The sequence below is a fragment of the Eubalaena glacialis genome, chromosome 7 (assembly GCF_028564815.1).
Source record: "Eubalaena glacialis isolate mEubGla1 chromosome 7, mEubGla1.1.hap2.+ XY, whole genome shotgun sequence".
In the NCBI taxonomy this organism is placed as follows: Eukaryota; Metazoa; Chordata; class Mammalia; order Artiodactyla; family Balaenidae; genus Eubalaena; species Eubalaena glacialis.
In genome coordinates, this window is record NC_083722.1 from 67,006,727 (window position 1) to 67,019,031 (window position 12,305).

Sequence of the window (12,305 nt, forward strand, 5' to 3'; positions counted from 1 at the left end):
CAAGACTGAATCTATGTTTTAATATCAATATAACTTTGAAATTAAATACTTTCAAGTTTTATGCAAAGCAAGAAAGCTTTTTAAAAAGGAGGGCTCTAAATTTTCTTTCACATAGGATATGTATGTAGAGATGAATTATGTTTAAGAAAAGCACTGTGGTTGAAGTGGGAATCTGCTCAGGTCCCTAATATTGTAACACCAGAGTGTGAATAATAGCTAGAAACAAAACATTATATATCGCTTTACAAATCACAGAAACTGGCTAAGTCATCAACTAACATCCTTCTCAAAAAGAGAATAATGTATCCTGAATACATACATACATAAAAAATCTGAATGCCCAGGAGCAGTTGCTAGCAGTAGAAATCAAAAATTTCAATGGAAAGAACTGAGTTAAGAGACTTAAAACAAAATTTCAGGGAACTTTTTTTACTAATTCACTTCAAACAATTAAAGTACCTTTCATGTTTCTACATTTGAAAGCTTTTTTGGTCACACATCAGAACAGACTACCATCAGGAGTTAATGACCAAATGTTTAGACTGTAGTTTCTGTTCACTGCCATTACATACACTCTTATAGTTGTTAAGGAACTGAAAATAATAATAATAAAGCAGCATACCTAGAATTTTAAGGATCTTCTCAAAGGATAAAAAGGCAAGAGAGGTATAAGTATAAGAAAAAGTATGCTGTCAAATCTTGGCCACAGTACTTTCTTTTCCTGTCTAATCTCTGATTTTCTCCATTATGAAAATTTTTTGTTCAATGAATATACACTGTCTGACCAATTTTAATTCGATTAAACTTTAAACATATCTGTTACTATTCAGACCAAAACCTATATTACATACAGTGGACAAAATTCTTTATAGGGGTTTTGGATATATTAAATCTTGAAATATTTTAAAATAGCTTTAATTTCTTATAAAGGCATTGATACATGAATTACTGTCAAAAAAATGTTTCAAATAATGTGGTGTTTCCAATGAATGTTGTAAAAAAAAAAAAAAAGTGACTCTAGTTGTAAAGTAGTATGAGAGAAGGAAACAAAGACAACCTATTTCTGTCTTAAGCAGGCTTTAACATGCAATTTTTCCCTTCAACTCCTGAAACTATCACCCCTGTAAGAGGCACCAAATTGTACAGAGTGACAAAGCTCATGTAAGGGCAATGGAAACTAACCAAGCCACGTTACAGTGCTCTACCTATTGTTCCATAAGTCACCAAAATAAAACAGCTTTAAAAAATTCAGCACTAACATTAACATAATACACACCAAACACCATGAAATACAAAATTCCTTCCAGGTTGCTAACACAAATGTCACACAAACACTAAGTAATATTAAGACTGGATGTTAGGGATGACACTTGATATCCAGAGACGATGGATTATGGTTAAGTGTCGTGAAATCTGTTCATGAAAAAATCTTGAAATTAACATATGAAGGTATTACCCCCAAAAAAGTAAGGAAAAAAGCCAGAACTTCTCAGGTTATTAACATTTACTAGCATTTCTTCTCACACAAATTCATGAATATGTGGAGGGAAAAAGACTTCTACCGCAAATCCACTTTTGCTATCCAAAAATATCAATACAGCTTTATAAAGCCCTTAAAACCAAACCACCCCTCAACTTCCCTTGCTCTGCTACTCTGAAAAGATCAGCACTTCTCTCCCATTCAGGTAAGTAGCCATTCTTAAATGACATAGAATATATCCTAGAACTTATGTTTTCCTCCCACAGTCCTATTTATGACTGTTAAGATTCAACACACACTTTTTGTTTAAAGTTCAAAGTTTGACTTTTTGACATTATCTTATTTTCTTGTATTTTTATAATTATCATGACCACTGACAGTGGCCAACGACAAAGCCTGTTCTCCAAGGCTCTGTGGGTCTTTTCATTCCCTGGTTGTGATATGAGGCCTGCATAGACTAAACCAAGGGAGACGAGAGCAACCGCCACTCCAACATGTTCTAACAGCAGCCGATGAAGAGACTGCAGCCGATTTAGGCAAGATGAGCCAGAGTTTCTTTGCAGCACCTTTCAGACTGATGAAAATTAAGCAATTACAACTATTTCCTTTAGGAGAGACAATATTTGCATATAAATCATTCCACATATTCAGAAACCTAGGATCAACCTACAAAACACTTTCTTCCTTTTATGTCTGCATTTTCACACCAAAATGTTTACTTTACATTTGAAAGTGGGGTAGATACTTTACAAACAGAAAAGGAAAAACAAAACTAACTCAAGGTATATACAAGACTAGATACAAGGCTTCCTGATAGCTAGGTTAGTGCTCTAACCAGGAGAATAGTTATTTAATACAAAGCTATAAATCATCTAACTAATCTTTTTAATGACTACTTTATGCAATATCTTCTTTATCCTTTTGATGAATGAAAATAAAGACAATGAAAATCAGAGTCAGAATTAATAGACTGTCATGACTGACAGCCAAAGGAAAAGAAAAATGCTTTCCTATGTGTCATATTATTCTCCAGCAATGCTTGAGGTGTCTAAAACTTACTAAAGTTAAAATAAATTCAGGGGAATTCCCCGATGGTCCAGTGGTTAGGACTCTGCGCTCTCACTGCCGAGGACGCGGGTTCAATCCCTGGTCAGGGAGCTAAGATCCTACAAGCCGTGCGGCGAGGTAAATAGAATAAAATAAAAATAAAATAAAGTAGAGTAGAATAAAGTAAAATAAAATAAATAAATAAATAAATAAATAAATTCAGAGCAGACCGGTCAATAAACCTATGTAGCTTACAGTGTGCAGCATTCTCTTTCTAGCTATCAATTTCTTTAGGATTATGAGTAAAACTCCTATAACCTGGGCTGCATATGTCTTTTCTTCCTTACTCACCATTATCTATAGAACAAAGGATCTCTAAATGCTTTTCTAGTCTAAGACTTTATAATCCTATAGCTTTTACTGTGGCTTCTTCCTAGTCTTTGGCCTAAAAAATAAATAATAATAAAAAGGACCCAGTTAACCTGGTTACTACTCTGGTCCCAGTTCTTTGAATTCCTTCAAAAATAGCTCAGCATGAACAAACCATTACTTCCTCAGTGATTCATGGGGATAGTGCCATATATCACTTCTTTCACGTTTCTTGAGAAGTACTATTCCAAAAACAATTAGTTTCCTTCTATTTAGGCCCTTAAAAGCAATATCACTATGACTAATATAGTAGCAGATATAAGTAGTTACTGCAAAAATTACAAATAGCTTTATAGAAGATTATCTGGTTTTTATCACACATAATTTTTCCACCCAAAGAAAGCAATATATACAAAAATATGTTTAATAAGATGATGTATATGCCTTAGGAAGGGGAGGTTTTAAATGTTTTAAGTAATGAAGACAATAGTTATTCTTGAGCACAATAGTTATTGCTCAAGAATTCTTGAGGAACATTTTGTTCAAGTACCCACACTAACTGCATCAAATTTACTCCTTAGAATTACAAGGTAACAGATTTATAACATAAACTACAAATACAATTTTGCAAGGATATGTTAAAAGTCCTTATTAAGCCTATAAAACTGGAACTATAAAGGCAGTTCTTGGCATTTTATGATCCATTCTCACACTATCCTTTCTTTTTCAGGCTGCAGAACTGTTGCTCAAGGTGCCACAGGAAGAGCTGTGGGAGGAGGATGAAACGCAGGAGCCACCCCTGGGGAGCCATCAAACAGCTCAGTGACCATCAACCCTCGGAACCTCAACTTTCAGAGTGATTGATTATCTGTGGTCATCTATACACTTTGAAGATGGTACATTATACTTTTTTACTACTTCCAATTCCAAAAGGATTTGGGCTTGTAAGACATAGACTTTCAAAGATATTTCTTTCATGGGCCACCATCTCCATTTTACCTATCCCTTCTATAAAAGCAAAGAAACATTTTGTTTAGCAAAGTGAACATTAGTTTTATTTTATCCTGCAACCCCTGAGGAATTGGTACTTTTAGCTCACATAAAAAAAAGCACACGCATAAAAACTTCTTAAAAAAAAAAAAGAAGGATTTTTTGTGAGTGCAAAAATGTTTACTTCCAAGATTGCTTTTAACTGAAAACTCATTTCCAGAAGTAAATTTCAAAATAAAAGTAGAAAATTTTCTTTCAATCACAAGTTCACAGTGATTTTAGTGCCATCTACAATCAGTTAATTATGAAAACAAGGTTAAAAAATTTAATACTAATTTACAGATGTTAAAATTTTAATTTGGTATTCCTTGTCAAAAAATAGTCTAATGTAAAATTAAGCTACGTAGAAAACAGACATGGCTTTAATTTTATTTGATACTAAACATCTCTAGAAAAGACTTAAGCAAGTATTAAATAACATAAAAACAAGATACTCTAAATTTTTTGAAGAGAGAATCTCATATACTGGATTTTAACTAATGTATGTAGGTGCACGGGTTTTAACTCTAACATTTTCTAAATAAGCTAATTAGTATATAACAGTGGGAAGAAGCTGCTGCTACCTGACAAATAAAAATTTAAATGTACTGATATAAAAAAGGAAATCTAAAAGAAACTTTAGAGCCCTCAGATGGTAGCTTTTTGACCAATGAATCATTAGTTTATCATGTACACAGTTCAGATAAGCTTAAAAATGGAAATGGGAAACCTCAATCAAAGAGTAAACAGCTCCTACAACAAGTTTTTCAAAATATTTCCCCCTACTTTTTTTTGGCCCTCAAGGAGGTTTAAGAATTGAAAAATACTCTAGTAAAGTAGTGTAATAACTAATACTCTATGGGATCAAAACAAGATACAGGAATAACTGTTTTAGGCCTTCCTTTTTTCCTGCACAACTCCAAGCATTATCATCTTCTATCAGCTTTCCATTTTTAGGACATTCTTAGGAACAGAATGCCCCTTATCTGAACTTTATCAGATCATGTTGGAATCTATTTTTCACACAAACTTAAAGTATGAGATTTATTTTATATGAATAATTTACTCCTTTAAAGACAGGGAAGCGCCATTCATACTCATCCATTCAGAAAGATGACAAAATTTTTTTCTGGTAAACCATGGAAAAATATTTCTCCAATATACATAGCATAACTGCAGAGATTTACTTCCAATCAAAAGCATTAAACTCCATGCTAGCCAATTATCTTTCGTATCTTATATCATGGGATTATAATAAAAATAGGTTTTGGAGTAGCTTTAGATAAGAATATAACTAAAAGTATGCCAAAAGTCTTTCAGATGAGAAATAAGTAAGGTTTTGGTTGTGTATACATGTACACGTAAAGGTGTTTGTTTTTTAAATATCAAATTCAGCATTCTGAAGTTTTCTAAGTGATAATATCATAAACTTTGGTGGAAATGATAGCAACATTGGGTTAATTCAATTACGCATAGAGATCTCACAAAGTTTAAGATCGTTAACAATGCTGGCTTAACACCAAATCATTTATCTCTATACAATGTCAGAAAACAATGGCACCTCTCTCAAACTGGTTCAAAGAACAACAGTTAGAGAAAAAGCAACCATACTATGGTTTACTCAAACCAACTGCTTTCCATGCCAAGGGCACATCCAGTCCTAGTCATGGACAAGTTTTAAATGTTCATCAAGGGTTTATGTTCCAATCCAGATTTGGTAATCTGAGCCCCCAAATTTGTTTAGAGTCAAAGCCAATTTCTTTTCTTAAGATGACAACATATTTTGAAAATAATTTACATCTTTTAAGTTACGCCTTTTAAGTACCATTCTTCAAATCCAGGATATACGCTTACCACTGTGGCTGTTAGAGCTTACCAATTACTATAACATAATAAAACCCAAGTTGACAGAATCTAGCATTAAACTTGGTTTAACGATACCATCTTTCTCATGAACAGCGCTTCTCTGTTTAGAAAAAGCTCATCTCTGAATTATGCCTACTCACATGAAAAACTGGGAACCATTGGTATGTTTCCCTCGATTTGCCATTGACAAAAGGAACGCTCTGTCATGTTTGAGAATAAAGTTTTCATCTGTTTGAAGAAAACACAAATTTGTCAGTCTACAATTATAAGTCACTTTTAAAGTGCAATGTTCAAAGTAATAAATAGAAAGCAAAGGATGAAATTCCTCTTCTGGTCAGTACAGATACTTGACTGAATACTTTGAAAAAAATTCTTTTAACTAATCAAATAACAAAAGCATAAAACAAAAACAAAAACTCTACTTATTTACTACTTAGCCTTGAGAAAAAGAACATATATTTAATACTTTTATACAAACAGCCTTAGAACAGTCACTTTTAGTAGTAACATATTTTGGCTAAATGATGTTTAAACTATTAACTTTCAGGGAAAACTAGCAAGAAAATTTTAGAAAAATCTTTACAGTAAAGCTCATTTCCTCCAAATTTCCAATTAACCTGCATAATGCACTATACATGGGAGTTTAATAATCCTCTTATGTGCTTAATTTCTATATGGTAAATTTATTACTCAATTCAATTGATGCTAGACTATGAAACCAAAAACCAAAATATTACAGTAAGTTAAGTTGTAGGGACATGCCTAAATTAAATTAAGTTATGTAGATTCTTTCTAATCAATAGGATCAAAAATTATCTAAGGAAGCAAGTCCTGTAAATACAAAAATTTAAATGGCAAAATACAATTTTTAGATATACAAATATCTGCCACAGGGAACAACCACATTACAGTGGCCTACAGCATTAGTTTCAAATTGTTACATGCTAATAGAACCAGCTAAAGAGCTGTTTCCTACTAGTTCAAAGGAAAAACTCTGTCATAAAGATCACTTAGAGATGGATTCAATTCCAGCAGAAATATCCTGAAAACTAATTTAAATTTCCTTTTAACACTCATACAAACAAATCTTTCTTTAAAACAAACAGAAACATAGAAAACTTTAAAAAAAAAAAGATTACCTTGGGAACAGGCTTCTGAAAAAGTAGTAATCCATTTTCCCCCAAAAGAAATATAAAAGACTATTATAACACTGAAGCTATCATGGCATTAAAACCTAGTAATATTGGATCCCATTATAAATTTCCGCAACTGACTTTTCTAAGGCTTTTTGGGGCAAGTGCAATAGTTAGATTTATGCAAGTACTACTGTAGGAAAAAAACACAATCATATAGCTCTAGTATACAAAAGAAAACATACAAACCTTTGAGAAAGGAAGAAATACCAAATTTTATTCAAAGAAATTGCTTGGTTTAGAGAAAATAAACATTAACTAGATTCTTTTCCCTGATGTGGAAATAATAACCCATTGGGAAAAGAAAAGAAGATACAGATGCATGTATGAAACAGTATACAGAATTTTCCAAGTCTTCAAGCAATATAAGAAATCCAGCCACAACCTGACCCAGACTGTCCATAAATTTATTAGGAAGGGTGCAAGGGAACAGAGTTGGAGTTTGTGTTACTGAGCTTCGTTCTCTTACCTTTTCATTTTGCAAAAGACCACATTCTCTATAAACAAAAGAATATGTTGACAGTTTTAGGCAGGAAGATAGGAGTTTTCATGTATATAGTTGCCTAACCTCCATGCTGAAAGTCATGTTTAACCATAAAGTTAGCCTTAATTAATCTTGTCAATTAAGTTATATATTACAATGTAATTTATCCCCAAGTTCATGCAAATAAAGTATTTTCATGCAGCATTAGTTTCATGCAAAAAGTGAACTATAAGTAAACCTCTTCTCATTAAAAGTACATGATCAAACTTGCTTTAATATCAGAACTGAGACAAAAGACCATAAAATATTAAGCCTTACCTTTAAAATATCCACCATAAATTGATTCTCCACCTTTTCCATTACCTGAAAATAATGAGCTACATTAAACAATAATGAAAACTAAAAATATACTAATACACATAAATTACTTTTTATGGTTTCAATTTGCTGAAGGAGTAATTACTGCAGATGATAAAAATTCTAAGACTCCTCAATTAACCTCAGTTTTAAACTATAAATCCAATCCCATTATAATAAAAACTATTTAAAAAATTCTCTCCATAACCCACTTATTTCAAACAGCAATCACACCAACAAAATTCTAAAAGAATAAAAACAATTGAACAGTACTTTGGCATTCACTGTAGGGTATTCACCAAGTAACTGTATTAAAACTGCATAAAAACAAACAAAAAAAAGTCTTAGTATTTTGCTTTTTATACATTCTTGGCCTACAACATTCATTCATCCAACAACTATTCACTGACCACCTAATATTTACATCATACTGTGACACTATATTTACAATTAAAAGTAATAATGAGATGCTTTAGAAACTGATAGAGTTATTAAGAGCATAACTTTTAGCTCTACCTTCACTGAAGTCCCCACCCTGAATCATAAAGTTTTTAACCACACGATGGAATGTAGAACCTTTATAACATAACTTCTTCCCAGTTGTTTTCCCAAGGCCTTTCTCCCCTGGAAAAAAAAAGAAATGAAGTTTAGCTACAAACATATCCTTCCATGGAAAGCACCATCCAATTAATCCTTTGTCAAATCCCTCGTATTGGGCACTGTAAGAGATAAGTAACATAAATGTTTTTCCTCCCTATTTTTTCTACTTTTTAAAAATATAAATCCAATTACATGTAACAAAGAACAATCTCATTATGTTCTGCTTCTCTATTTTCTAATCTTAAATTTCTTGTGAAATCTGGAATGCTAAATTTGTTCAAAGTACTAAAATCTGTAAAATTCTACCAAAATAAGTCAGTTTTGAATATACTATTATTTTATAAACTACAATGGATAAAGATTTCATTACATATGGTGGTACTTCCTTTTTCATTTCTGAGACCATTTCTTTCTCCTCTCTTCCCTTTAAGAAATGCTTCCCTAACATCGTATCAGTGAAAATAATATTTTTTATTTGCTAAACTCATTTCACAGATCATTACTTTTTAAGGAAAATATCTACTCTGTTAAGCAAGGTAAAACTGTAAGCCAGGACTTCTCATTGGAAATAATTTAATAATTCATTTACCTGAGCATAGGCAAAGGAAGTTTTTGCAAGTTTTTGGACATATATCTGAAAAGAGCTGAAACATAATGCGACCAACTGAAATAAAACACATGAAGAAAAGGTAAGCAAGTTGATTAAATATATCATATTTTATATGAGAGAAATAAATAGAATTAACAAATCAAAGGGTTAATTTTTGTAATTCATTTTAATTTTTTAAGAGATTCAACAGGAAAGAATTTAACTAGGCAATACCAACTAACAAGAACCCCACTCTATTAGCATTAGGATTCACATGCAACCAAACTGATTTCAGCCCTAAAACTGTAGGATTTTAAGTGTCTTTTAAAGGGACCTTATATTATTATATTCCTTATAGTATATCTCCTACCTGGACTATTAATCTTCTTTAAAAATACTCTCGAAAGACTTCCCTGGTGGTCCAGTGGTAAAGAATCCGCCTTCCAATGCAGGGGACGCGGGTTCGATCCCTGGGAACTAAGATCCCACATGCCGTAGGGCAACTAAGCCAGCGCGCTACAACTACTGAGCTCGCGCACCTCAACCAGAGAGCCCGCGTGCCGCAAACTACAGAGCCCATGGACTCTGGAGCCCGCACACCACACCTAGAGAGAAAAAACCTGCACGCCATAACTAGAGAGAAGCCCGAGAGCTGCAATGAAGACACTGTGCGCCGCAACGAAAGATCCCACGTGCCTCAACGAAGATCCCGAGTGCCACAACTAAGACCCGACACAGCCAAGGAAAAAAAAATACTCTTGGTAATAGTTGTCTGATTTATGCTTGAACCCCTCCAGTGATGAGAACATCATATCATAAGATAGTCATTCCGGCCAGTACTGTTAGAAGAAAGTTCTGTCCTCTACATCAGCTTTTTACCTTTATGAAAAAACTGTTTACAGACAACTTCCTGAACTGCCACTCACAACTAAAACTCACATTCTATTCCTAGAGAGTAGAAAGAGAATAGGTATGGTTCCTAAAAACTAACCAACAAACAAACAACCCTACAATAAACAGGAAATGAGAAGGAGCAAGTCTGAAAATTCGATTTAACTATGCCAATAGAGAAGTGTTTCACAAACCTTTTGGTCTCAAGACTCCTTTATACTATTTTTTCTTTCTTTCTTTTTTAAAACTTTTAATTTTTTTAGTTTATTTAATTTTATTTTTTATTTTTCTTATTTTTATGTTTTTGGCTGCATTTGGTCTTAGTTGCTGCGCATGGGCTTTCTCTAGTTGCGGCGAGCGGGGGCTACGCTTTGTTGTGGCGCACGGGCTTCTCACTGTGGTGGCTTCGCTTGTTGTGGAGCACAGGCTTTAGGCACGTGGGTTTCAGTAGTTGCAGCACGCGGGCTCAGTAGTTGTGGCACACGGGCTTAGTTGCTCCACGGCATGTGGGAATTTCCTGGACCAGGGATCGAACCTGCGTTCCCTGCATTGGCAGGCGGATTCTTAACCATTGCACCACCAGGGAAGTCCCTCCTTTAAACTCTTAAAAATGATTAAGCTTTTAAAATGTGGTTATATTTATTGCTATTCACTGTATTATAAATTAAAACTCAGAAACTTTCAAAAAACAAGAATACACAAGCACACATTCCATCAGCTGTCAGAGTGGTGACATCATCACATATTGTGTAATCTCTGGAAAACTCGACTTGTGAATGAGAGTGCAAGAGGCAAATTACATTATTCTAAAAATGGTTTTGACTTTGCATACCTCCTAAAAGTGTCTCAATAAAATAAGAAATGGAATTTTGATTTATAATCACTTTCTTGAGTTCCCTTTCCCTTTATTCTACAAAATCTCTTCCATTATGAACATTTGTATGTACTCAAGGAGACTTGTGGAATAAATCAAAATTAACTGTGGACCAAGCACAAGTCATTTGCAGTACAGACACAGAATGATTTACTGTGTATCACTATGATTTTAATTTATTCCTGGCCATGTCAGTCAGTTCCTCTGAGGACAAAACAAAGCTACTGCATAAGAGACAACCTTAAAGGATAAAAAGTGGGAGATGGAATCATATAAGGAGACTTTCCCAAGTCAACAGTGCCAAATGGAGTGCTGGAACCAAATTTTAAAGCAATTTCAAAACCTTCTAGCTGATCTTGATATCTAAAGGAATGAAGAAAAAGGTAAGAAAAGAAAGTAAAAAGGAGGACAGCAATGTATCTAAAATCATTTCAGAATTTTAAAAATTGCATGTAATATCAGTAATATTAAATACTACTCTTTGTATTTACATGGAAATATTTTAGCAGTGTGATAAAAGTATTTCCATCACTCTTCATAAATCCCTAAGAAATGGCTGGCTAGGTGGGTGTCAAGTTCAAAATCATCTAGCTTTGCAAACTAGAACATACTTAGATCTTTGGAATCCCTTTAAGATAGTTAGTTTTCAGAATAAAAGATATAATCAAAACTGAAACTTCGCCTTTTCTTTTAGGACTATAGTAACTTCAATATCAAGGGTTTTTTTTGCTTTGTTTTTTTTTTTTAATTAATTAATTTATTATTTGGTTGCACCGGGTGTTAGTTGCAGCAGGCGGGCTCCTTAGTTGCAGTACGTGGGCTCCTTAGTTGCGGCAGGCGGGCTCCTTAGTTGTGGCATGTGAACTCTTAGTTGCATGTGGGATCTAGTTCCCTGACCAGGGATTGATCCCGGGCCCCCCGCATTGGGAGCACGGAGTCTTATCCACTGCACCACCAGGGAAGTCCCTCAAGGGTTTTTTAAAAAAAATCTTTAATGCGTCCAAGTGAAAACTGATGAAAGTTTCAAATATTTTTAGTTTCTCCTTTACAGATGATTAGTAGTTATGAACACTCTAGTGGTACAATACATATAAAAACAGTTAAATGTGATTATATTTCCAGGTCTAATATTCAGAGAGGGATATCTAACTACAATGATTTTTTAAAAAATGCTCACCTCTAATATCTTACCCTTTAACCTGATGAAGAAAAGAAATTTCTATTGACCTCTCATTCTCATGGGGCAGGGGTTAGAGCAGAGGTTTTGTCTTTTCCATGGCATTGTGTTTTTAAGAGCAAAAGAAAAAAACTGAACAAAACCAAACTGTTTTGGGCTCAATACCATGGTGCAAGGTTAAAAACACTGCTAAAGGCTCTAAAGTAAATGATGTACATATCAGAACTGTAAAATATCATACTGGACAGCTAGTTCATCCACCAATGTCAGAATTTCCTTTGCAACAACACTGACAGATGAATACCAACAAAGGTAGAAAAATAACAGAAAAGCACAGGGACTCAAACAG

At 33.7% G+C, this 12,305-nt stretch overlaps 1 protein-coding gene across 3 annotated transcripts in view; it reads right to left on the bottom strand.

Moving 5' to 3' along the window:
- The window catches only part of NKTR (natural killer cell triggering receptor), a 49,000-nt gene that overhangs the window by 25,217 nt on the left and 11,478 nt on the right, over window positions 1-12,305 (bottom strand). For 2 of the 3 annotated variants that reach the window (XM_061196556.1, XM_061196554.1), the window contains exons 3-6: window positions 9,015-9,089; window positions 8,342-8,449; window positions 7,787-7,831; window positions 5,932-6,019 (exon numbers count right to left, since the gene is read on the bottom strand). In XM_061196556.1, coding sequence (XP_061052539.1) covers window positions 5,932-6,019; window positions 7,787-7,831; window positions 8,342-8,449; window positions 9,015-9,089 — 316 coding nt within the window. Of the gene's footprint in view, window positions 1-5,931; window positions 6,020-7,453; window positions 7,479-7,786; window positions 7,832-8,341; window positions 8,450-9,014; window positions 9,090-12,305 lie in introns of those variants that run through there. The other variant, XM_061196555.1, reaches the window with a different exon arrangement.